The sequence below is a fragment of the Neovison vison genome, chromosome 5 (assembly GCF_020171115.1).
Source record: "Neovison vison isolate M4711 chromosome 5, ASM_NN_V1, whole genome shotgun sequence".
NCBI classification, from domain to species: domain Eukaryota; kingdom Metazoa; phylum Chordata; class Mammalia; order Carnivora; family Mustelidae; genus Neogale; species Neogale vison.
In genome coordinates, this window is record NC_058095.1 from 4609111 (window position 1) to 4636211 (window position 27101).

The window sequence follows — 27101 nt, forward strand, 5'->3', positions numbered from 1 at the left end:
CTGATCTGTGCAAGGATTTTCCCCCCACTAAACGGCAGTGCCTTCCAGAGGTTCCCTCTCCCAGTTCTGCCCTGGGGCTGCACAGACAGGGGAACCAATGCAACGCCACAACCCAACCGCCACCCTTGACCTCCAGTCTCCCCTTCCCCCTCCCGCCCCTTCCACCTGACCACCCTCCAGCCCCAGGCCTCCGCTCGTGTGGCTCCTAGGCAGAAAAGCTCGCACCTCCCAGGGTTCCTGCAGGGCCGCTCCAGGCACAGCGTGAGGGTGTCTTTGGAGGAGGCGTGTTTTGCAAGATCAGGATTTTAAACCCACAATGTAAACTTGGGGCTCTTCCAAGTCCCTGCTTTTGGGTCTCTCCAAAAAAATCCACTTCATCCAATGGCATGAAAGAAACCAGGGGGGACAAAGATAATCGGGAAGGGGACCGAGCCAGGGTCAGGTCTCCAGAAGGGTGAGGCCTCCCTCCCCATCTGTCTCCCGCTCCCCACCTTTAGTTCCACATTCTAGGCGCTTAGCCTCCAGCCCAGGGACCCAGGAAATGTGAAAAGCCTTTGAGTTGGCTGAACCTGTTCTGAGAACTGATGTCCCGAGAGAGGAGACCCGGCAACTTCAGCCTTCCGCGTCCGGGAGAGAAATGCGTGTGCGCCCGGAAGACAGGGAGCAGGATGTGCCTAGCATCACCAGCCACACGCCCCAAACTGGAAGCAACATCCACTGCCAGTCGAGTGGGTACACATCACGCGGGGCCTTCACACAACGGAGTTCACACGACAGCAGTGGGGACAAACGTCTACGGCCACACAGCGGGGACGGCCCTCTCAAGTGGAGTAATGAGAGGAAACAGCGCACATGAAAGAACAGCCACGATGCGATTCCTTCCTCACGACGTCTGAAGAACAGGCGAAGCCCTGTGCTGTGAGAAGTCAGGGTCCTGACACCCGTAGGGAAGCCCTGGGTGAGCGGAGCGGGGAGGGCACCCCGGGGGCTGCTCACGCGCCGTTTCCTGGTCGTCGCTGCTGGCTGCTGGCTGCACCATGCGTTCATCTTGTGGATATTACGCTCCGATGGAAAGCCTGAGCATGTACGCGGGCACACGCGTGTGCACATATACACACACATGCCTCTAATCTAACTGGGTGACCTTGGGCAAGTGCTCTCCCCTCCAGGGCTCTGCCCACCCCTAAGAGGCAGATCTGGTTGGGGTTGGCCTCCCACCTCCCCTACCAGGCAAAGCTGCACAGTACACGGCTCGGCAGGGCTCCCACAAGCCCTCTGTACTCTGGGCCACTGGTTCCATCCCCTGCCAGAGAAACGAGCAGAAGGACTGGAGCCCAACCATACGCCCCTCCTCCCCCAGACCCCGATCCCCACCTCCTGGATCCCTTACCTTTCTGGAGGTCCCGCTTCCTCAAGCCCCCGTAGCAGCCCCCCAGGCAGGCGTGACCCTCTCCAGGAGTGGCTTGAGCACCTCTCCCTAGACGCTGTCTCCTCACACTCCACGGCCCCCATGATCGACCCGAGACCTCCAGTACCTCTCTCCAAGCCGCCCCTCAAGTGCGCCTTCACAACCGCCCCCTGCCCCCTTTTCCAGCCTCAACCTCCTTCACGCCCGTCTCCTGTGCGGAAATCCCAGCATCCCCTCACCCGTTCCCCTAAACAGCCTTTTCTGCAGTGTCCCCATCTCGAACTGAACACAATAAATATTGACGGCGCTTGGACTATTCGCCAGATGCTGCTCGAGCCCCTTGCTACGTGCTGTCTCAGCACGACTCACGTCAACCCTGGGCACACAGGGCTCGTCCCCACTTATCGGAGGAGAAAACTGGGGCTCAGAAGAGACTGACGCAACTCTGCGAGTCAGAGGTGGGATACATTCATTTACATTCAGGCTTGAATGACTAATAGATGTGGAATTCCTGCCAGGAGCTTTGCAAGTTTAAAGAAGTACGTGTTAAACCAAAGGAACAAATCTAATGATGAGACGCCAGATGGCATAACAAGTGCCCCTCAGAGCGCCCCCTGAGACAACAGCCACGCTCCTGGAGGGTATACTTGCCACTGGGAACAGGGCAGCCACACAGCTGGGCCCTGGGGCTTTGAGAAAGCGGACTTCAGACAGAGACATGCCCAGAGCCCACCGAGCCAACCCGCTGAGGAGTTCCAGAAAACCTACTTGCCCTGGCTGCCCCAACACCTGTGTTCCTCCCTCCTGCAGTGACCAGAAGAGCCCCTGAGACCCATGAAGCTGGACTCTGCACTGTTCGCCATTCTTCACTGAGTAGAAAGAGAAAGGGGGAGGGCCCTGGACCCCATCACACCCCCATGCCGTGGGCTCATTCAATCCCATAGGCGAGTTAAGTGACTTGGCCAATGGCACACAGCTGGGAAATAATGCGCCAGGGTACACACCAGGTCCATTGGATCCCCAAAGCCCGTGCTCTGAACCTCTGCTCCGCTGCCTCACAAGTGTCACGTGGGCAAGGAGCCACAAAGGTCTGGACGATGTGGCAAATCTCAGAGATAAGACACCTGAGCTCAGGGCCTGGCCTGCCCTCCGCCTCTCCCCACCCCCCACCCCTGTCCCAGCCCTGGCCCCCTCGGCTGTGGCCACAGCCTGGGTCAAAAGCACAGAGTGTATGCGTCTCGAAGGGACAGGGGTCATATTCAGAACACGCCCCTCCACACACACACTAAGGAAGCAACTCCAGCAGCCTCTTCTGATGCCTGGGAAGCCATGACTCAAAGGCCCTTCCCTGGCCGGAGAGTTTGGATCAGAAGAAGCCTGATGATCACAGCCAGGACCAAAGCCAAAGCAGTGTGCGGGGTCAGAGAGCCTAAGCCAAGGCCCCGATCCATTCCCACGTCCCTGGATGAGGTGGCCTGGATCCCTGGGACAAAGCCCCAGAGAGTCCCTTGAGTTGCTTGGTTCAAAGGCCTCCTTCCCCTCCACCCACAGACACAGGCACCCACTTCTGACTCCCCTTTCCCCACCAAGATACCTTCTGTGCGGATGGTGAAGGGGGAGTCCCCCGGGCGCCGGGCCGAGAGCTGGCCTCCCAGAGACGTCATCAGGAAGCAGAGTGAGAAGAAGCCAATGCCCAGGACAAAGAGCCTGCAGAGAGCAAGAAGGCAGGTCGGAAACAGGCCAGTGGGAAGCACCCCCACCCAGCAAGGGCTCTGTACGAATGAGTGGGTGGGGGAGCGAGGATGGAACGATGGATGGGGGCAGAAGATCCAGGGCTGAGCTCAGAATGAAGAGCGCTCCGTGACAGGGAGATGGCCGAGAACCTCACTTGAAACCCCAAGGGACAATGATACAGGTAGAGTTCGGGCAAGTTCCAGCCTCCAGATAGAGCCTGGCTCATTAGCGCGGCCTCGGTGCGTGATCCCCAGACCAGCAGCACTGGCATCACCTTGGGATTGTTAGAAATGCAAAATCTGGGGCTCCATTCCTGGGCTTACCAAATCAGACACTCTGGGGGTGGTGCGAGCAATGTGTTCGAACAAGCTCTCTGGGCAGTCCTGATCCTTGCTCAAGTTTGAGAACCGCTGGTATAGATGCAAACAGCAGGTGCTGATGCCAGCCAGAGGGCAAGTCATTGGTCCAGATGAAACCCACCTGGATCCCATCAGTCACCCGGGCCCGGCTCTGCACTGTGTACACGGGTCTTGCCACAGCAATCAGTCATGAGCTGGCTTGAACACCTCCTTATCGCGTTCAAGGGGGATGGTGTGCCCCCATCCCTACCAGAGGGGAAGATCTACAAGGGCAGGGCCCAGATTCTCCCTAACCCACATCTTTAACAGGCAGGCACATGGTAGCTGTGTGCACTGGACCGGTCAGAGCGAGTGGACACCTGTGCACAAGTTCAAAGGGCACAGGTCAGGAGAGCCACCCTAAACAGGACAATTGTTCATTCCTTCAACACACATCTGATTGTTTCTCAGGTGTGGGGCACTGGGGTGGCCCCAGGGGGCTAGCAGGGAACTCCCATCTCCTACTGCTTCCACACCAGGTGCTGGGTCCCAAAGGGGGAACTGAACTAACCAGCACTGGGGAGGCCAGAGATGGAGGTGTTCTGGGACCTTGAATGGATCAGAGGGACTTGTAACGCTGATAGAGATGAAAGGGGAGCCCCCCCACCCTGGCCAGGATGAGGAAGCCCATCTCATGTGAAGCCAGGCTCATGTCGGGGAGCCCCCGCAAGTCATGCTAGAGGCCTCCAGCCCTGTCACCTCCACCAGCCAGCCTCAACCCCACATTCGTTTGTATCTCCATGCAAGACTTGCTTTATGCATTTTAATCTTCATTATTCGAAGCTGGCAGAGCGGTATTTAATTAAAACTTAGCCCATTAAAGAAAACACACAATTGCAGAAGAAAATAAAAGCGCAACAAAATTCCCACCCCATATTTAAATGAAGCTGTTAGAGGTTAAACCAGAGAGGGTGCAGAACCCCCAAGGCAGAGAAAGCGTTGAGGGCTTCACCTGGGAGAGGACAAGGAGGACAAGTGAGACAGCATGATGGCCGCTGCCCCCTCACCTCTGAGGGTCCCCTCACTGAATTCCACCACGCTTGGGGATGGGGCGCTGCGAACCCAAGATGAAGCCAGGCTGCTCTCAAGACAGCAGCCAGAGAAAGAGTGGAGGAGGTCAGAGGTTGCACACCCAGGAAGATCCTGAGGGAATCAGCTGTTCGTCCTCCCAGCCTGAGGACAAGGACAGACTCCTCGAGTTTATGGTCCCTTCCTTCCCCAAACCCCCTCCACAGCTGTGGGACTGTATTTAGAGCTAGGGACCTGGGCTGCAGGTCCTGCTGTGAAAAAGGAGTCTAAACTTTTCGCCCAGAATCTGAAGTCCCCAGCACACCTCATCTGCCTCTCTCTCTGCCAGACCTCAATCCTAGGGCCATTCACAGTAGACTCAAGTTAAAATGGTTTCGTCCACTCCTGTATCTATTCAAGCAACATGCCAGGAGCAACTACAGAATGAGAGTCCTGCCAGAGGGAGACAGAGGAGACAGGGCCTCCAGTCTGTCCTTAAAAACAAGTAGGGGTGACGTGGTGGGAGGCAGCCCCCCCCCATCTGAAGGGGACACAAAGACTCCATGGGTGGCTGTGAGTCTCTGGGCAGTCTAGACAGACCCTAGGCGAAGACACACAACTTGAAGGGAGGGGAACCTATGCAATCTCACCTCTGAATCCTGCCTTTAGATAAGAGCCGGAAAGGGCCAAGACCCCAGAAGGAAGCAGCTCCCGGGAGCGGGCGCTGTCCATGGTGCTGGCTCCTGCAGCCGCCTCCAATTGCACCAGAAATCACCCAGCCAGAGCTTGACACCCCAGTTGGCTGGCCCTCCCATGACTTGTAGGGCGGGGTCGACATGGGGCGGCAGACTTGGGAAGAGGACCCTCTAAACAGTCAGCGTCAGCCAGGGATTTGAGGATTTCCCTGGAGGAGTAAGGCCCTTTCCAGAGACACCCGCTTCCCGCCCTGCTTTGCCCTGCTTCTCATGGGAACCTTCTGTCAGAGCTCCAGCTGCCTCCCTGTCTGCTGCCCAAGACCATACCCTCAGCATCACCAGCTCTACAATCCTCCCCTTCTATCCTCCAGACAGTGGTGGTCCATCATGATCCCTGCCATCCCCAAAGCGGTCTCCTCAGCTCCACAAAAGAGGGCCGGCCCACCCAGGAGGAGCTGGGGAGGCCACAGACACCTCAGCCATGATCTTCCCGTCAGGGGCTGAGAGGGAGACCAACTGGGGTCCTGGCAGGGGCGGGGACTCAACCCCCCCCCCACTACCCAAATCCATCTGCCCAGTTCCTGCCCCTGCAGGGTGGATGGTACCCACACCCCACCTGTGGCCTCTGGAGTTCGACCCCCCACCCCTCCCTTGGCACCCTCTGCTGCCCAGCCCCCCTGAGCAAGGTGGTTCTCCCTTCCCTCTGGGCACCCATCATTTAGCATCTCCTCCCAGACCTGGGCAGCAGGCGGGCTCCACAGGCTCCAGAGAGAGGAAGGAGCTGCCCCTTCCCTGACAGGCTCTGGGGGCCCCTGGATGGGTTCAACAGGGACCAGCCAGCCCCACGTGGCCCCAACCCTGCCTAGCCTTGGACGTGGAATATTGATTGGGGTGGGGGCACTGGTCTTCCCCTTCTCCTGCCTCCAGAGGTCCCCAAAGGTCTGGGCTCCGCTGCCCTGGGGCTCCGCAGCGCCGCCCCTGCCACCAGCTCTCCACCGCTGCCGATCCAGGGTCTAATTCCCAGCTGAACGGCGGGGAGAGGTCCTTGCTCCAATCTCGGGAACCTTCCCGTTGGAGACAGGTCCGCACCTCGCCGCGAGAAGGGGAGTGCGAGCAGAAGGCCGGGGCAGAGGAGTGGCACAGGTGGAGGACTCAACCCAGGGCTCCACGCGCACGCGGGCGGTTGGGGGGGGGGCTGCCGCCCTGCACAGCGCACTAACTTCGCCGCCGGGTGGGGCCGTCTGCAAAGTGGGAAGGACCCCAAGGAGCATGAAAGAGGCATCCTGGGCCGAGGCCCAGGACCACAACCTGGGTGCTTTCTGCCCTCATGCCCACCCTCGCATCCCGAGTCCTCTCCAACCTACACCAACTCGAGACACGTCTCAGATTGCCCACCCCTCCCCACGCGAACCCGAACCTCGGCTCCATCCCTGTCACAGCCCCGCTGGCCATCACGAGGGTAGAAGAACGAACCGCCCCCCCTGCCACTGGGACAGGCACCCTCTGGGGGAACGACCTCGCCCACCCCTACCCAGCGCCCCCTCGGAGAAAAAGACCTCCCCGCGCCATCCGGGAGAGAACTTTACCGAAAGGGTCTCAGGGTGACCAGGCATCTTCTGACCATTATCTTCCCATCGGGGTTGACTGTGATCATTGTTCAAACTTGTCTGGGCGAGGAGCCGCGGGCGAGGCCGGACGCACCGTCCCGGGCCCTGCTCCCGCCGCGTCCGGGCCGCGAACCCGCTGCGGGCCGAAGCCGGGTCCGAGGGAGGCGAGGGTCGGGGGTGGGGGGCGCGGGAGCTCGGCGGCTTCGCTGCTTCGCGGCGGCCCGCGGAGTCGGCGCGGCCTCGGCGGGCGGGGAAGCGGAACGGCGCGGCTGCCGGAGGGCGGCGAGGGCGCCCAGCCCGGCCGTCTCTGCGTCTCCGCCCTCCCCGCTTCACATTTTTGGGGCCGGGAGGCGGCGCGCCCCCCGACCGCCGGCCGCGCGTCTGCCTGCTCGGGCTCGCTCGCTGGGCGGGACGGCGCCGCGGCGCGCAGACGGGCTCCCCGCCGCGGGCGCCCTCATCCCCGGGCCCGCGCCCTCGGTGCCGGCTAGAGGCGGCCCCGGCCCCGCGCTCCGGGCCCCCGCGCCTCCGGGCCGCGCCGCACCCCGGCCCGGCACCGCGCCGCGCCCATGGCTCTCGACGAGGGCGCCCCACGCCCGCTCTGCCGCCCGCTCGCTCGGCGGCCCGCGCTCGGGTGTCGGGTGTCCGGCGTCCGGCCCCGCGCCGCGCTACGCGGGGAGGCGCCGCATTGTTTCCTCCGAGGAGGCGGCGGAGCCGCTGCTGGGGCGGCCCAGAAGCGGCCGCCTCGCTTCCTCGGCGCGCCGGCGCCACCTCGTGGCCGCCTCCCGGCAGCGCGCCCTCCCGGCCACTGTACGGGGGAGGGGACGGGGGTCCCTACGCCACCCTCCAGCTGTGACCGTCCTCAGCCCCGCTTTCGAGAGCAACCCGCATGCCAGCAGCCCCAAGGGTCGAGGGCCGCTTTGAAAAGGTTGGTGCTGAGAGAAGCCCCCCTCCTGCTGCTTCTGTAACCCCCCTCCACACCCCTCACTCCCACCCCCACCCCCACCCCTACACCCTACACCGGGGCTTCTGCCCTGGTCCCAGCAGCTGTGAGGTCACTTCGCAGCCCTCACCCATCCTCTGGCCCTCTCTGGAAGACACTGCCCTTGGCTCCCCTTTACTCACTGCGCTGGGTTCAAACTCCGCCTCTTGCACTGGTAGGGTTCTTCCACGGAGCCCAGCAGCCAGAGCGCGGGGCAGACCTGGGTTCTGGTCTCAGAGCCTCCACTACCCAGTGGCTGATGGCTGCAAGTCAGGGAGACTCCAAAGCCTCGGTTTCTCCACGATGAAATGAGAGTGACCGAAGTCAGCTAAGGCTCTTTCCAGCTCTAGGAAGCATGTGCGTGCCCTCTCCCCCAACCTCCTCCACCTCTTGATTTTGGAGATGCGTCTGCCACAGCGGAGGGGGGTCAGCGGCTTCTCCCAGAGCAACCAAGCAGGGCAGCTGCCAAAGCCAGACCCGCATTCACATTCGAGAAAGCACTCAGGCAGAAACAGCACTTTGCCCCACCAGACCTCAACCAAGCACAGACAGGGAGGCACCTTGCTAAGAAGAGCCCAAGGCCTCAGACCACGTGTTAAAGGACGTGGATGACCCTGAGGGTCTTGCCATCCCAGCAGTGATTCTAAAGCCTGGCTTTGAAGAGGAGAAAACCTTTACTTCCCATCTACCCAGCCTGGGGCCCATCTAGCAGGGCCCTCGCCTCTATCCCCTCTGCTAGCCCACCTCCCAGCCCCACGTCTGAGCCATTTCTCACCAGCGATGACTCATGCTCCAGCTTTTCCTGCTCCTTCTTCATCAAAATTCACCTGTCCCGCATTCCATTATCTCGCCTTGCTCTCTGCTAATGTGAAAACTGATGATGAATTGGTGTTGGCGGATTAACGTGTTACTCCAGCTAGGTAGCAAATTTGCATTGAGCAAGGACATGCTGACCGTGCCTCTGTGCAGGGGAGCGACAAACGGCAGCGGGAAGCGGGCCTCGTGGCAGGCCCGCCCAGGCGCTAGCTAAGGGAAGGGGTCTCTGCCCGGCCCACACCTGCCACACGCCCAGGCACCGATTTACACCCTGGATGTCAAGGTGAACTCCACATCTACACTCAGGAATGAAATGGCCCTTCCAATGGTCTTGTGTAAGCTCAGGGTGGGAGGGTGTGGTGGGAGGGGGGTGTTCATGCTTTTGGCACTTCAGGCCAAAGGCGAAGAAAGTCACAGCCGTGTCTGGTTTGGCTCAGAAGGTGGGAGTGGGTCTTCCCCATCCCCTCTGGGCCTTGCCCTCTAGCACGTGGCCTCTGAGGTAGGCAGGGAAGGTGCCTTCCTGCAGCCAGGGAGGGAGGCATGGGGCAGACATGGTCCGAGCCAGACCACCCAGCCGCCTCTTTTCAGACTGTTCCCCTCTTGCCGCACCCCCCCGACCCCCCCATGGTAAAGATCAGTGTAAATGGTCCTGCGTGCTGTCTGCTGTAGACATCAGGAGGAAGTCTGTGCACCCTTAGTCATGCAACCTTGTGGACGCTCTCTTGGTGCCTCAGTTTCCCTGGCCGTTGATTGAGCTCTTTAGAGCCTGCCTCCCAGGGGGACATGAAAATGCAGCAGCTAGTGCCTATGAGCCCTTGCGGTGTGGCCATTATGATTTTTCCCGCTCCTGTCTACCTGCATGGACGCTATCAGTGCCCCTACCCTTTCTCTGGGCGTCCGCCTCCACAGGCCAAAGGGCAGACTACCGATGACACATGCGACACTGCCTGAGGCTTTATTTCTGGCTGTGGGAATATGCTCGAGCGTGCAAGGGCAGGACAGCAGCGCCAGGGCACTGAAGCCCCGGAAGCAGCCGTCGAGGAATGGACAGATACCCCTCCTCAGGCGGGATGCTCCAGCACATTCCACACTGGCTCCCATCTCAGAGTTCCCGCAGAGAGCACGCGCTCCAGCTGCCCGTGGTGGTGGCCGGCTCCAATGCACACCCCGAGCTCGCTTTCATCCCCTCCTTGCCTCATGCTCCCGGGGTCACCTCCGAAATAAACTACGGGCACTAGCATCCTTGTCTGAGAACCTACTTCCAGAGAACTCAAGCCAAGCCCCTACCCTCCAGGCCAGAGTTCCCAGCCCAGATCCAGCAGAGTCCCCTGTGGAACCTAACGGAACAGAAGCTCCCTACCTCGATTCCGGACCAAAGTTGGGGCCTGGGCACATTGGTTTTTTTAATGCCATGGATTATGCTGACATAACTGGCCAAGATGGGGAACCATGGTTCTAGTTAAATAGCCATGGCCTTCTGAGAAGGAGCCAGAGCCACCCTAAGCAAGCTAGAAGAGATTAGTGGAGCAGGAATTGGGGGCACATCCAAGGACTGACACAGCAGGTCACACCAGACTCCAAAAACATCCCCTTTTCACTCTTTCTCTCTTGAGGCTACAAACAGAACCACAGGCTAGTCCATCGTGGGCATCAGGGCATAGACTGCTACAGCCTGGGCAGTTCGACTATGGCACTTCCTGGCTCTCCCCCACTGCCCTCCCCATGCCCCCCAAAGAAGCAAGAGGCCCTGGCCAGGCTGGAGGGCCTCTGTCCAGAGAAGGGAAGCAAGACTCTGGGGAAGGGATTTGGAGGAAGTGGGTGATGTATACTGTGCAGGACTACCATACTCAAGACCCCTGGGGGTGAGCCAGGCAAAGAAGGGAAGGTGCTTGAAGTTGTCTCCTAGGCCCATGATAACAAACTAGCATGTTGGGGGGCTTAAAACAAGAGCAAGTGATTCTCCCACAGTTCTGGCAGCCAGAAGTCCTAAATCAAGGGTTTGGCCAAGGCGGTCCCTTGTGGAGGCCCTGAGGGAAAGTCTGGCCCAGGCCTCTCTGCTGGCATCCGGCGGGGCCTGCGACCCCCAGCACTCCTTGGCTGCCAAGTGCATTCCCCAGTCTCTCCCCCAGCACCACAAGGGCTTCTCTCTGTCTGTGTCTCTCCGTGTCCTCTCCTCTTCTTAGAAGGACACCAGTCATTGGATTGGGGCCCACCCTACTCCAATCTGACCTCATCTTAATAAATTATATTCTGCACAGATCCTCTTTCCAAACAAGATTATGTTCCAAGGTTCCAGGTGAACCTGAATCTGGGGGGGCACACTGTTCAGCCTACTGCAGGGACCTAGTGGGAAGTGGCCACGGCGGTTAGGCAGTGCCAAGGACCAGAGGTCCCCAAAGGGGACATGCACTGTTGTTTTGTGTGGGCCCAGTTATTTCAAGAGTCAGAAATCTGGACTTCCCACGTGCAGCCGCATAATTGTAAAATGTGGACTCAATATTTTTAGAACATTATGCAAGACCAATAAAATTCACTAGAGGTCTGGCATCCGGGTCCTCTGGGGTGTCAGCTGAGGGCAAAGCAGGGAGCCCACCAGCCCTGCCCGCCCAGCAGGCCTAGCTTCTCTGGGACCAGCCCCCACAGCAAATACCTCTCACTGCCCCCGAAGAGAGGTCAACACTCCTTGGTGCACTCAAGGGCTCCCCGCATGCCCCCGCAACCCCCCGCCCGATTATTCCCCGGAAGCCTCTTGGGGATCAAAGCCTAGATTGCCACCGCCCCATTCTCCAGGCTTCAAGGTTGCTTCTGAAGCTCACAGACAGGGCCTGGGCAGGAACAGGGAAGAAGGAAACCAACAGTTGATGGTGTTTAAAATCCTCACTTAATGCTCTGTGACCGCAGCCGCAGACAGCACATTAAGAGACAACAGGCCATTGTCCTTCGCCAGAGTGCGGAGCATTAATAATGTCATAACAGCATTTACTGACACTGTGCACAAATCATCAACGGCCTCACCGGGTGGGAACAAGCAACCCCACGCAGACGCCAGCCGCCTGGAGCCATGCAAGGAGGCCGAGGAGTGGGGAGAGCTGTTTCTCCAATGCATATTTCATGCTTTCTGTTTCACAACATTTAGGCTAATCCTCTGATTGAAAAGCAGCGTCTGGGGTTTATTTTTATTTATGCCAGAAGGCCATTCTGCCACACAGCTTGTGGTAGCTGGAAGCAGAGCTAGAGGACTTTCCCTGTTCTGCAGGGAAGTTAGCTGCTACGTCTGTGTCCACGTCTGTGTTTTTGTATGTGTGCGTGTGTCTGTGTGTGTGCGCGCGCGCGTACATGTGCGCATGCCCATGGGGGCTGGGAGGCAGAGAAGCTGGGGACAGATGAGAAGGGACCCTCCCCCATCAGCCCCATCCCAGCACTGGGGACAGAGGCGAGCCCTTCACTGAACATAATCATGAGATCTCATGTACTGAACACCTACTGGGTGCCAGAAATGACTTGGGGATTTTAAATACATTACCATGTTTATGTCACTATTTTACTTAAATTTGTTCCAAGGGCAGCTTGAAAAAAAAATGGCCCCTTTCTCTCTGGATAGTTGTTCTGGCTTCACGGAGCAGCGGAACCGACACGCGGGGTTAACAGAATCAGGGTCTTCCAAAGACCGTCCCGTCCTGATCCCTGGAATCTGTGTTATGTCACACAGCATGGCAAAAGGGGATTCAAGTTGCACACAGAATTGAGGTTGTTAAGGGCGCCTGGGTAGCTCAGTCGGTTAAGCGTCTGCCTCTGGCTCAGGTCATGATCCCCGGGTCCTGGGATCGAGTCTCCCATCGATCAGCAGGGGGTCCTTGCTCAGCAGGGAGCAAGGAGCCCGTTTCTCCTTTTGCCTGTGGCTCCCCCTGTTTAAGTATTCTCTCTCTCAAATAAATAAAATCTTAAAAAAAAAAAAAGATTGCTAATCAACTGACCATAAAATAGGGAGATCATTCTGGATCATCTGCATGGACCTGATGTGATCAAAAGGGTCCCTAAATATGGAAGTCGGAGTCAGTGTCAGAGGGGTGAGACAAGAGAAAGACTGCACCGGCCATGGCTGGTTTTGAAGCTGGAGGAAGGGACCATGAGCCAAGGAATGCGGGTGGCTTCTTGAAGCTGAAAAAAAGGAAATGGACTCTCCCTAGAGCCTTCACAAAAGAGGCAGCCCTGGCCCAGGGTGTCCTCAGGGTACCGCTGTCCTTGACCAGGGGAGGAGTCAACACAATCGTGGGACACAGGGCTCTCCCTTGAACAGCTAGAACCTAACCCTAGATGGTAGGAAGCCTGCTTGTGGCCAGCAGGGTCTGTCCACCTGGCCCTGATGCCCCGTTCTCCTAACCCGAGTTTGTCAACCAGGTTCAATGTTGTCCTCAAACCTCACCAATGGAGATGAATATACTCTTTCCTCTTGTCTCTTAGAGAAAGCAGGCACGGAGCTGAGGGACCTGAGGTAGGCTCAGACTTGCAGTGGGCTCCCTGAGCAATGCCGGCATCCCCCCGACACACACCATGCATCTGCAAGCCACCCAGCCTGAGACGTTGCAAGCCTGACGTTAATGACCTTGTCATTTCCTTGTCCATTTTGGGAAATAGTTATTTGTAGGGCATTGTTCAGAGTTTCCCCTTCAGCGCTACTTTGGTTGACTGTGGTGTAACCACTACATTTAACTCGCTCTGTAGAGGCGTCCTGTGGACATAACCCACTTTGCCTGTGGAACCCAAGAGAGCCAGATGCCCAAGGGGCAAGGAGCAGAAACACCAGACAAGTGTCCGCTTGGCCAGGGCACCTAGGGCTCCTGTACCTCCGGAATCCACGGTATATGGACAGAGCCCTTCCTGATGAGCTGGGTCTTTCTAGCTTAAGTTCTCTTCTCTTTGAAATCAAAGTGACAGTCACATAATATTAAGTGAGCCACTTACAGCTGTATCCAATATACAACCCAGTGGCATTTGGTACATGTACTTTGTGGTATAGACACCACCTCTGTCTTGTTCCTAAACACTGCATCACCCCAAGAGGACAGCCCGTATCCACCTAGCAGTCACTTTCCATGCTCTCCTCCCCCAGCCCTTGGGACCCCCTCGCCTGCTTTCTGTCTCCATGGATTTGCCTCTTCTGGATATTTTATATGTGCAGAATCCTACAATATATGGCCTTTTGTGACTGGAGTCTTACACTTAGCAGGTTTTCAAGGTTCATCCATATTGTAACATGTGTCAAAATGCCATTCCTTTTGATGGCCAAATAAGATTCCATTGTACGGATGGACCACGCTCGCTCGTCCCTCATTTGCTGATGCATGCGTGGGAATAGTGTGGTTCCTCCTCCTCCTCTTGTTTTAACTTTTATTTACTTGTTTGCCAGAAAGAGCACAAGCAAGGAGAGTGGCAGGCAGAGAAAGAAGCAGGCTCCTTGCTGAGCAGGGAGTTCAACGCTGGACTCGATCCCATGACCTTTGGATTATGACCTGAGCCAAAGGCAGACACACTTACCTGACTGAGCCGGCCAAGTGTCCCATCTCCCCTCCTCCTCCTCCTCCTCCTCCTCTTCCTTCTTCCTCATCTTCTTCCTTTCCTCCTCCTCCTCCTCTTTCTCCTTCCCCTCCACCTTCCACTTCCTCCTCCTCCTCCTCTTCCCTGTCTCCTTCTCCTACTCATTCTTTTCTTTTCCCGCCTCCTGGTCCTCTTTTTGTTTGGAAAAGTGCATTTGCATATGGTATAAAATTCAGAAGGATCTCAAAGGGTATACAGTACATTGTCTTCTTTCCCCCCCTGCCCCCCAGCCATCCTGTACCTTCCATGGAGACAACTTACAGCCCCAGTTTCTTGTGTCTCCTTCTGCGCACTGTTTGTAACACACAGCAACAGAGAACTGTTACGGGAACCTACAGCCCCGTCACCTGAAGGCTTGAGGAAGATGAAGGCTTGAGGAAGACATCTGGAAAAGGTACCAAGCCAGAAAGGACTCATTCTCTCACAGGCTAGAACCTCCCTCAAGAAAGACTCCAATGGGGCGCCTGGGTGGCTCAGTCAGTTAAGCATCTCCTTTTGGCTCAGATCATGATCTCAGGGTCCTGGGATCAAGTCCCACATCAGGTCCCTTGCTTAGCAGGGAGCCTGCTTCTCCCTCTGCCTGCCCCTCCCCCTGCTTATGAGCACTCGCTCACTCTCTCTCTCTAATGAATAAATAAAATCTTAAAAAAAAAAAAAAAGAAAATAAAGAAAGACTCCAAGCCTCCAAAGCAAAGACCCTGTTACGGAGGTACTAGTTAGGAACATGTGTCCAGTGTGGTAGAAATGGTATGAATACCACTGTAAATTAACAGCGGACAGTGGAGACACAAGAATAACTAGGAGAAGGGGAACTTCTTGAGGCAGATTCTGCCATCCTCATTCAACAGCTGTGTCTAAAGAACGATGGAAGTTTCCACGGCAGAGAGCAGGGCAGCCGGGGGCATGGCTGGTGGAGGAAGAGAGGAAGCTGAGGTTCGGTCGGCTGCTGTTAGGGAAAGAAGACTGGGTCAGGGGAGATCAGCCACCGGAGAGGCCTGACCTGGTCCCGGCTGCTATCTTTAGAAGATCCTGCTTGCAAAGCTGGTATAGAGCTGGTGTTTGGGCACTGAGCCCTTGAACCATTCCTGCCCTTCCCTGACCGGTAAGGATGGTTTACTGTGCCTACACTGTACGAACAATGTGGTTTAGCATAAACACCTGCTTGGTTTAAAGGAGTCAGGAATTGGGGCAGCTGCTGAGCAGAGATGCCTACATGACCAGCCCCCACTAAAAATCCTGGGAGCTGAGTCTCCAGTGGGAATCCCTGGGCAGACCTGTCACATCCATTCTTGTGTCTTTTGCTGCCCTTGTGCCCTCTCTCAGAGGCACGGGAGCATCAGAAGCCTGTGCTCACATCTCTTCGGGTTCTGCCTGGGCCGTTTTTCCCTCTGCCGATGCTTCTGCATCGGCTAATAAACCTTAGCCATGGGTACAACTACACGCCGAGTCCTTCCAGGGAGTTGCCAAATGTGAGGGACCCCGACCCCAGAGGAGCCCAGGAGAAAGGAAGAGACTAAATGGGAATCCAATACAAATTGTCCAGATTCAAACCAGGAATCGGTCTGTGCCGTAGTTATGGGCTGCCTTGGCTGCCAGTGGTCTGAAAACTTAAGACCCCCTTTAGCAGAACAGTCATGGGAGACTGGCAGGGGCTGTCCAGGTGAGGGCTGCAGGGACAGAAGGCAGAAGGGCACCTCAGGGAGGCCTAGTAGGGAATCAAGCCCTTGCAGAACTGCTCAACACGCCAGTGACCAGTCGGTCAGGGGGTAGACGGTCCACTCTTTGGGGGCCACCCAACCAATTTCCATTGTCAGGACAGAATTCGGGGCACTGGGGCAAAAATCGTACTCCTCATGCATGGTAATGCCAGGGCCTGGCCACACCCATTCTCTGTAGCCCTTCCCTGTTCACGCCATCACCCTCTTCCAGACCCTCTTCCGGGTCTTCCTGGTGAACTGTCCTCGCGTCCACACCCCCTCCCTCCTCTGTCACACACTCCGTTGCCTGTGATTCCTCTTGAGGGTGACTGCGCCAGGGAGTCCACTGTCGAGGGCGAGACTCCCTCCCTCTCCTCTTGAACCACAATGCACACGGGAGCGTCACAGTTTGGCAGTGACCTCCAGAAGGTCTCCAAGAAAGACAGTACCCAGCAGGCATGACTGTAACTGTGGGGAACGGTGACAACAATATGACTCCAAGTCCCAGAGGGCACCTGGTCTCCCCAGTGCTGGGACTCGTCCCCCAGCTCCACGCAATCTCTACTCCTCATTTTCTCATCACAGGACAGATCGTCTGGGACAGTCACATTCAAGGAAACGCAGGGAACACCAGCCAAGCTCGGCTGCTCCTGCCTGACCAGACACCGATTGATTTTCTGACATCCTTGCTGAAAGGCGTGCTGTGAGAGCGAAGGCAGCAGAAGCAAAAATAAGCAGGGGTGACCAGAGCAATCGAAACAGCTTCTGCTCGGCCAAGGAAACTGCCAGCACTGGGGAAACACAACCTACAAAATGGAAGAGAGTGTTTGCAAACCACATATCCGATAAGGGGTTCATATCCAAGACACACGAGGAACTCCTACACCTCGATAGCAAATGAGAAAATGTTTCCATTCAATTTTAAAATAACACAATTCTAAAAGGGGCCAAGGACCCAAATAGACATTTTTCCAAAGAAGGCACAAATGGCCAACAGACACATGAAAAAGGGCTTCGCATCCCTCACCGTCAGGGAAATGAAAATCAAAACCACAAGGAGACATCACCTCAGGCCTATCAGGATGGCCATCATCAAGGAGACAAGAGACCACAAACACTGGCTGGATTGTGGAGAAAAGGATCCCTCGTACCTTGCTGGCGGGAATGCAAATGGTGGAAAGCGGCACGGGAAGTCCCCAAGAAATTAAACATTTCTATCCTGCGATCCAGCAATTCCACTTCCGGGTGTATATCCACAGGGAACGGCTCCCTGGAGCTAAACTCCCATGTTGCAGCGGTAATCACAACAGCCAAGTTAGCTCGACGGACCAACGGGAAGATAACGGCGTATCTACAAACACACATACAGTGGAGTATTGTCCGGGCTTTAAAAAAGGAGGAAAGCCAGCCATTCGCAACGTACCGAGGCACCTGCAGGACGCGACGCGACGTGACATAAGCAGAGAAAGACACGCACTGCATGGGCTCGTTTACATGAAGCGTCTGGAAGAGAAGACGGAAGAAGTCGAATGCGTAGACGCGGAGAGCAGACAGGTGGGTACCGGAGCCTGGGGCTGGGGGAGATCGGGAGAAGTTGGCCAAAGGTACAAACCTGCAGTTAGCAGGTGAGTAAGTCGTAAGGTCTGAGGATAACGTGGCGACTCCAGTCGATGATGCGGTCGCCTGTAGTTGAAATTGGCTACGAGAGTGTAAGAACTAAGTGTTCTTGCGCAGAAATGGGACACACGTGGGGCGCCGGGGCGGCTCAGTCATTAAGTGTCTGCCTTCGGCTCAGGCCATGATCCCGGGGCCTGCTTCTGCCTCTCCCACTCTTCCTGCTTGTGTTCCCTCTCTCGCTGTGTCTGTCAAATAAATAAAATCTTTAAAAAAAAAAAAAAAAGAGAGAGAGAGAGAGAGACTGTGATTTCTACTGGGTGTTTTTTTTCTGGGACCATTAAGATGGCTAGAGTGGTTTTTTTTAATATTTTATTTATTTATTTGACAGAGAGAGAGAGAGATCACAAGTAGGCAGAGAGGCAGGCAGAGAGAGAGGGTCAAGCAGGCTCCCTGCTGAGCAGAGAGCCCGATGCAGGGCTCGATCCCAGGACCCTGGGATCATGACCTGAACCAAAGGCAGAGGCTTAACCCACTGAGCCACCCAGGTGCCCGAGAGTTGTTCTTTTTTAACCTGAACGGCACTAAGAGAGTTTGTGATTTTATTATTTTTACATGCCTAGAATAAAACACAACCAATTTTGTTAAATTTGCTGTTATTTAATTTCCGAATAAAATCTTTTAAAAAAATGGTAAACATGCAAGGGGATGAATTTGTGAATTAACAAACTGGGAAGTCTTTCACGATGTACACATATATCAAATCACTATACCACACACTTTAAAAATATAATTTTATTTGCCAACTTTACCTCAATGAGGCTGGAAAAAAAAATCTATCTCGATTATGCTGCTGGTGACAAGGTGAATACATTGGTTGACACGCCCAGGTCAGCCCAGGGCCCACCCCACTCACACCCCTGTTCCCACAGAGGGGATCAGACCCAGGGTGTTCGTTTGCTGGGGCTGCCATACAAGGTACAGGGGCCTGGGGGCCTAACCAGACATTTATTCTCTCGTACTCCTGGAGGCCCCAAGTCTGAGCATTTTCTTTTCTTTCTTTCTTTTTTTTAAGATTTTTAAAAAAATTTGACACAGAGAGAGAGAGATCACAAGTAGACAGAGCAGCAGGCAGAGAGGGGGAAGCAGAGAGCAGAGAGCCGGATGTGGGGCTCGATCCCAGGACCCTGAGATCATGACCTGAGCCGAAGGCAGAGCCACCCACTGAGCCACACAGGTGCCCCTGAGCATTTCCATTTTGAAAGCTATAATTCAATAAAGGTGTTTATTTGTTTTTAAGGAAGCAAGCAAGGGCACCCTGCGTGGTCTGTGGTGTGGAAGCAGGGAATGTGGTCGTAAGGCTAAGCTTGCCCGGTCCTTCCCATTTGTTAACACGCCAACACGCTAGGGGCATGCCTCACCCCTAGCTGAATCTCCCCCCCAAATGGCACTTCGAGGCCAGGCCAGAGGAGAAGGCCGGGCTCCCTCTGACCAACTGGCCACAGGTGGGTCCTGAAGCCCGGCCCGTCCTGGGCGACCTCTCCCAGGAGGAGGAAACTTCTCAGGCCGTGGGCTCAGTTGCCGAATAGGTCCCCCAGGGCTGCCGTAAAAAGGACAGCAGACGGGGCGGCTTAAAAAACGGAAGTCTATTTTCTCACAGTTCTGGAGGCCAGAAGTCTGGAATCAAGGTGTGGGTGGGGTTGGTTTCTCCTGAGGCCTCAGTCCTCAGGTCTGTGGGATCTTCGCAGGGTCCGCGTCCGTCTTTGGCCCAATTTCTCTGCTTACTAGGCTATCAGTCATAACGCAGTAGGGCCCATCCTGACCACCTCATCGGAACTTAACCTCCTCTTTAGTAACCCATCTCCAAACACAGTCACACCGCGAGATGCTGCGGGTTAGGGCTTCGATGTGTGAGTCCAGGGACGGGGGCACCCTTCAGCCCACGACAGGTGCCCACTCGGGAAACTGCCCCCCAGCTGCAAAGGGGCTGACGTTAGAAGCCCAGGATGGGGGCAGGGGAGAGGGGAGTGTGTGCCTGCATTAAGCAGATTAGAGGGGTAATAGTGCTCAGAGGCTCAGCTATAATTAGAGAAAATTAAAGTCAGAGCTGACAAGAGCAGCGCTCTCCTGCCTTATAATTAGGGTGGGGCCGTGCTCGCAGAGAAGTTTGGGTTTGCCGCTAAGGGGCTCCATAATGAGGGTAGGGGGCAGTGGAAGTAGGCAGACTCCAGCCAGAGTGCTCAGATCTGGCTCAGGACAGACCTGGGTTGAAGGCCCGGATGACCCCTGACCAGGCCACACCCGCTCGGCCGTCTAACAGAGGAGATCTGGCTGCCAGCCCCAGCCTGGCGAGGGCAAGTCAGCCCTGCCCCCCAAGAACAGCTGGATTTGCTGCCCGAGCTACAGGGGTGTCTGAAACCCAGAGGGACCAAGGACTGATCCAGGCACCCTGGACCCACTGGATCTAAGAGGAAATCCTCCCAGTCATGCGCCCAGCAGGGGTGGGGCCAAGTAATGGAGCTGAGGGGGACCCCCTTGCAGGACCCAGCATGAGCAGCAAGTCCCAACTTCAGCTTGGGACCGATGACGTGATACGGACTTCTCACGCTCAGGAATCTCAGCCTCCCTGCTTCCTTCCACCCCCTGCCCGAAGGAGGGAAACCAGAGAGAAATGGGGGCAGGGTGCCAGGGCGGTGAGAGCGGGGGCCCAGCCAGCAGGGGGGCAGAGAGGGAGACAGAGTGGGAACTGGACCCAGGGCCACTCAAGTATGCTTACTGGGATCCCAAAGATGAGCCATAATAGAGCAGGCTGTTTCCCCGAGGGCAGCCAGGCACGCGTCCCAGCTCGAAGTCTGTGTGCTCTCTAAAGGAGGCCGCGGGCTGCCTTTGGGAGAGAAGACCTCCCTGAGCACGGGACCTCAGACTGACGTGCGGGGGGAGACCACACACAGGTGGGGAGAGGGTCCTGAGCACCAGGAGTCCCGGCACAAAGAAAGGCCACAGCACCCACAGGGGTAGTAAAAGGAGGTGGGGGTGGACTGAGAAGCAGGCAGGCCAGACTCCAGGGGGGCTTGTAAGCCATGGTCCGAAGGTGTGGACTTTTCTGGGGCCTTTGTAGTTGTGGGAGCCGGGTGCTAGGGTTCCTGCCCTAGACAGATGGCTCGGGCTGCTGGGCAGAGAGGGACCCATCAGAGGTGGGGAGACAGGGAGGCCAGCTGGGGTGTAGAGAAGTGTTGGTCGGGGATATGTCTGGAGGGAAGAGCCCATCTCAGGGCTGAGATGTTAAGAGCAAGAGAAAGAAGGAGGCGAATAGGCCTCCTGAGCGTGGGGGTAAGCAGTGTGGGCCTCGGGGCGGCTTATCTGAGAAGGGGGGGTGATGAGGTCAAGGGTTCTGGCAGGGTAAAACCAGTGTGCCTGCCGGGCAGCCTGAGATGGTTCTGGAGCCCAGGGCAGGCGTCAGTGCAGGGAGTCGAGATCTGCAAGACAGCAGCAGACGGTAAAAGACCCCTAGGGTAGCGCTGTCCATACCGAGGGGAGCCACAGCCACTGCGGCTGGTTACGTTACATCAGCGCAAATGAACTGGGGAGGAAACCTCAGCTGCGGCCACTCGCGTGCCTACACACGGCTCGTGGCTCCCACATACACAGTGGAAAGGGAAGACATCTCCCCCCGAAGCCCATCACAGAAAGTTCTATGGGGCAGTGCTGGGGGGCAGGGGGGACAGCCAGGGGCCAAGAGTCTGGGGCAACCAGCACCGGGGACCACAGAAGGAGGGCGTGGCCAGCAAGGAAACCCCGAAAACATGGTGCTCTAGAGTCCAAGCGCGAGACGCGGTGCGAGGACCAGCCGCTGAAGCTGAAGCCCGCAGGAGCAGGACGAGAGAACGGGAGGCATGGAAGTGTAGACCGGAAGAGGGGAGAAACAGGCAGTAGCTCAAAGCAATAACCAGAAGGCAGGAAGGACACTCAGGTCAATGTGGTCATTAAGGAGGCAGGACCAGGAGCCAGGGACAATGCCCGGCAGCCACTTAGCGGGCTGCCTGCCTGCGCCTTTTCCCCAGCGTCCTTGAGAGGCTTCGAGTCAGCAAGGGGAGGGGGTACCCTGTCTCTCCCTGCCCCAGCCGGCTGCCTGGACAGAGTGAGAGCCACACTCTGCTCTCCACGGATTCCAGATCCAGGTCTTACCGGCGCTGGCCCACTGCCAAGGCCAGCTGAACTCTTCAGTGGGAACAGAACTGGTCTCAGGGGTCTGGGCCAGCAGGGCCATTTCCACAGGGTCAGAGCTTTCTCGCTGCGGAGGACCCGCTCCCAGGCCCCATGCCTGGAAGGCTGAGCTCCTTCCTGGCACCTTGAGCTCAGGGCGAAGGCAGCAGCCCCAGCCCCAAGCAGGTGGAGCAGAGCCCAGGAGCAGGCACTGGCAAGGGGTCTAAGGCCTGCCCCTGCTGCGTCTTGTGACGTCATAGCCATCAACCCACAGATCCCCCACAGGGAAACAGCCCAGGTCAGCCCAGGTCAGCCCAGGGTCCCGCCCCACTCAGACCCCTGTTCCCACAGAGGGGATCAGACGCAGGGTGTCCGTTTGCCGGGGCTGCCGCACAAGGTACGGTGGACCCGGGGCCCAACCAGACATTTATTCTCTCACACTCCTGGAAGCCCCAAGTCCAAGGTCCTGGCGAGGGCAGGGTGGCTCTCTCTGGAGGCCTCTGTCCCAGTGACACCTTGTCACCATGCTCTCTGGGGCTTTCCTGTGAGCATGTGCACCCCTGGTGTCTCCCAGACTCCCCTCCTGTAGGGACAACAGTCAGAAGGCAGGAACCTCCCCCAATCCACCCCAAGGGCTTTGTTTTAGCGGGGTCGCCTCCTCAAGACCCCATCTCCAGCCACAGTCTGAGGCCCTGGGCACTAGGGCTTCTGCATATGAATCTTGGAGGGACAGAGCTCAGCCTGTAACACAGTCAGCGGGTCCTGTTCCTGGACACTCTGGAGACAGGAGGAGGCACAGGCGGACACCTCTTCCTCACAAGGAACCGCCCTCTGCCGCCACCAGGAGACACAACCTCAGCCTGTCGCTGTGACCCAGCTCTGGGTTCAATCCTCCACCCACCATAATGAGCAAAACAATGTAAATTAAGTTTGGGGACAAAGGAAGTATTCCAAATGACAGACTTATAAGTGGGATCAATTTTTTCCTTTTCCAATTTTTTTTTACAGTTTGTATGTATTAACTGTTGTCTTTAATGAGCATTTTTTTCAAATCCTTGTTCAGCCACTTCCTGTGAAACCAGGAGTGAATACCTTGTCAGGGCTTCAGTTTTCCGTCTGTGCAATCAGACTATTACTGCCTCCCAGATAAATGGCTGAATGATTCTACATTACTTCTCTCTGCAGTTCTCAAACGTCTGTCCCAGAATCCTTTTAACCTTCTTAAAAATTACCAAAGATCCCAAAGAGCTTTTGTTGATACCCATGGTTTTGATCAATACTTACTGTATTAGAAAATAAAATGCGGAAATTGTACATTTTTGTTCAGCTCACTTCACAATATTAAACGCAATGCAATAAACTATCGCACGTTACCATACGTCTCATTTTTGGGGGGGGGGGGACTCTAGTTTCTAAAACCACACAATTTCAGGGAAAAGAAAGGTATTGTGCTACGTTGGTGAGAGGCTTAATCGAATCCAGCTGGATTCTGGTGTCTCTGCATTTGGCCAGTTTCGACCTAAGCGTGGGAAGAGCTCCCGGAGCCTCGCGGGGCCCCCAGCTGAGAAGCACTAGTGCATGTGTCGCTCTGAAACCCAGGGTCCAGCGCGACCGGGAGCTGTGAATCGGGCGGGTGGGTGGGTGCGCCTGGTGGGGGCCGCCCAGGGACACTGTGAGGAGCACAGGGATGGCCTTCAACCAGGTCCCAGAGATACTGGGAAGAGAGAAGACGAGAGACAACAAGTCGGGAGGTTGATGAGAGAGGACAGAATAAACCCAGAAAAGCAACCTTTGATTGGCTAAAAATATCCATCAGTTAGGCAGCTGCCCCAACCCCCGCTACTACCCCTCCCCCTTCAAATCCACAAAACCCAAATGCGAGGCGCCAAGCCAGGACTGAGATGGCGCAATTAGACCACGTAAGCCAAGCTTTCGAAGCTCAGACTCCCAGGCATCTCACACACACAAAGAAAATGTGCACTCCGCGGACACAATGAGAAAGAATCCCTTTCCCTTTTTTTGTCCCCCTCCCTGTCTCTGTTCAGAGGCCAGTGAGGGAAAAAAATAAGCCTAATTCAGCAAAGACAAGACTAAAGTTGAACAACAAAGAGAACACCTTTTCAGGAGATATTCAGGCAACTGGGGGTGGGGAACAACTCCCCCCAGGGACCAGCATGCTGGGGGGCCATCTGGCCGCCAAGTCCACAGAGGCCATGGGATGACAGGGGCCAGATTTTGGGGGGGGGTGGACCTGAAGGCAACCAAGGGGAATCCAACCACTCTGGGAGGAGGGATGTCCTTGCTGAAGCTGCCGGGATTGGTGGGTGCCCCCTCCAGACTAGAAAAGACCCCTTTCTGGCCAAGGATGGGTGACTCTCCTCCTCCCTGACTAAGACTCCAAGAGGTCTCTCAGGGTCTCTGCAGGAACAGAATTTGCAACTGGCTATTGGAGGAGGAGAATCCAATCACTGCCCAAAGACACTCAGACTTGCCCTAACTCAGAATGGACCCCGTGCCTTGCTCTCGATCATAAGAGGCCACCAAATACCAATCAGTTACTGACCACCACCTCCAACCTCTGCTGAACGACACAACTTCCTCTTAAGAAGGGTGCTTCTCAGGGCACCTGGGTGGCTGAGTCGGTCGGGTCTGCCTTCGGGTCAGGGTCCTCGGATGGATCCCCGCATTGGGCTCTGCTCAGCAGGGAGCCTGCTTCTCCCTCTGCCCGCCGCTCCCCCACTTGTGCGCTCTCTCACGCACTCTCTGTCAAATACAATCTTTAAAATGTTTAAAAAACAACAACAAAAAGAAGGGTGTTTCTCTTCCATCCAAGGTTTCTGGGCCCCAACCTCCAGCATAAAGGGACATCCTATAACTACACTGAATGGTAGCTCCCCCCGTGCAAGGCAGAAGCTTCCAGAGGGACAGAGCGGAAGGCAGTCTGCTCAGCTGTCATAACAAAATACCGCACACTGCGTGGCTGAAACAGAAATGTGTGGTCTCATAGCTCTAGAGGCTGAAGTCTGGGGTCAGGGCACCAGCATGGTCAGGTTGATGAAAGTCCTCGTCCTGGCTTCTCCCTGTCTACCTCCCCGCCAATACAGAGAGAAAGCAAGCACTCCGGGATCTCCATTACAAGGACATTAACCCCATCACAGAGGGCTCCATCATCATGACCTCATCTAACCTAATTACCTCCCAAAACCCCATCTCCAAATGCTACCGCACTGGGGATTAGCACTTCCCTGAGAATTTGGGGAACACAAACTGTCCATTTCACTCTGTAAGGCTCCTTCTCTGCTCTCCCCCCACGAGAGACCAGGGGGGCTGCTCTGCCCTAAAACTCACTGCAGAGAAATGGACCAGTGCTGTCCCTGGGAAAGGGGTTCCATCAATGCAGCATGCTTGGTCATGCTTGGGAGGTCCCCTTCAGCTAACTGGGATGTAGCACGCCCTGTGAAGTCCCCTGGATTCTGAGTTGCTTTACAACGGGTACTTAGGAAAGAGAAGAGAGTGGCCCGATTCCTGCTCACCCTGACTCAGCGGCCTAGGGACTGGCGTGCTCTGCTCAGTGAGGGTGCCCCCTCTAACCAGAGCTGACCAGGGCTTGCCACGTCATCTTCCCCTTGGTGGAGGGCTCGCTACGTCCAAGGACCTTGACCCCCGTCGGGTAAGCACGATCATGAGGATGCACTCATGCTGGTCTGGCCCTGCCGCCGCGGAGGTGGTCTCGCGCAGCTTACCTCTCGGCCAGAGCCCCCGTCTGGAAACTACAACCCTTGGCAAAACACCTTTTCTTGCTGACATGTGATAGCTGGCATTTTCATACACACAGTGACCCGCTGTTACATATGGCTGTGCTCTGTGGATTTTAACTGGGTGCTCTATCGTAGACAGAAGCAAGTTGTTGGCAAAGTGGCAAAACTTGATAAAGTCAAGTAAATTAATAGACGGCAGTGGGGGCCTATCCCTTCCAGACAGCCAGAGAGAGTGTTCCCGATCTACGAATGTGGGGGTGTTACTAGCTCTCCCAACACACGCAGATTCCCACAGGCAGTGCAGACTGTAGGAGGCCTCCAAGGTGGCTCAGCAACCTTCACCTCTGTGTGCTTGTGGAATCCCTGGTGACCTGCTTCTAACATCTCGAATTTACGGACGTGGTGGGGTATCACTTCCAAAAGTGGGTTACAAGAAATCTGTGGCTTCTGTCTTGCTTGATCCTTTCTTGCTCTCTGAGGGAAGCCAGCTGCCGTGTGGAGACCCACTCTCTGAAGAGGACCTCATGTCAGAAAACTGAGGGCAACTTCAGACCAGTAAGGAGTGGAATTTGCAGACAACCCTGTGAGTGAGGCTGGAAGTGGATCCTCCCGTGGGTCTAGCTGTCTGCCGAGAACCCAGCCCCAGCCAGCACCCTGACTGCAGGCTTCGGGAGTTAAAAGCTGTGCCCAGATTTCTGACCCACGGAAACTGCGAGATAGCACTTGTCGCTGTAGACCGCTACGTTTTGGAGTAGTCTGTTACACAGCAACAGCTAAGACACAGATCCAGGCACATGCACATGATTCAGGGGTAAGTACGGAGTGACAAGCAGAACATACATCCAAAAACACCCACGTATGAGTACGGATGTCTACAGCAAATCTGCAGGGTTAGCTGTTGCCGTTAATGTTAAAAATTTCCAAATTCGTCCAAAGTCAGAGGAATCACTTGGCCTGAGGCAAGAGGAAAGGAAGAGTTTAAGGCAGATAGCCTTCACTCGTGCAGGTTTCTGAAACCAGGAAGCTTGGCTTGTCCGACTCACCTCCGATGACTCTCCCTCTCCTCCCTAAAATGCAGCCAGTCTGGGAGAACTTTAAGTGGCAGCCGAAGAGGTCTCTACCCTGCTTTACTGTAGGACATGTTATTTCTATTTCTAATTTCAGCTTTCAAGGATAATCTGAATTTGACTATCTTAAATGCATGAGAAGAATCAGCCCACAAAACACAGCCCTCAATACCTCATTAACTTAGATCCAAGCCCAATGACCCTGGACAACCCTGGTCACCCTTGGCTTGGCAGTTGCAGGCGTCAACGCGGACTGGGGAGGGCTGGCCTCACCTGTTGTGCCCAGACCCAGAGCGATCACCCTGCATCAGGTCCCACCAGCTTTAGGGTTAACTCCTTACTTCTGCTGTTACGTGTGAGTGTTCATCATCCTGAAAGCAATAATTTTTCTTTTAAAGAAAAGAAGAGCACTGGGGGTCTGGGGGGCTCAGTTCGTTAGGCGACTGCCTTCAGCTCAGGTCATGATCCTGGGGTTCTGGAATCAAGTCCCACATTGGGCTCCCCTTGCTCTGTGGGGAGCCT

General features: G+C 56.0%; 1 protein-coding gene across 2 annotated transcripts in view; it reads right to left on the reverse strand.

The window, feature by feature from the left end:
• Positions 1-7079, reverse strand: part of MGAT5B (alpha-1,6-mannosylglycoprotein 6-beta-N-acetylglucosaminyltransferase B) — a 65891-nt gene extending 58812 nt beyond the window's left edge. Inside the window, exons 1-2 of one of the 2 annotated variants that reach the window (XM_044247349.1) lie at positions 6830-7079; positions 3003-3115 (exon numbers count right to left, since the gene is read on the reverse strand). In XM_044247349.1, the coding sequence (XP_044103284.1) occupies positions 3003-3115; positions 6830-6856 (140 nt within the window). In that variant the 5' untranslated portion in view covers positions 6857-7079. The remainder of the gene's footprint in view (positions 1-3002; positions 3116-6829) is intronic. The other variant, XM_044247348.1, reaches the window with a different exon arrangement.
• Between the last annotated feature and the right edge of the window lie 20022 nt (positions 7080-27101).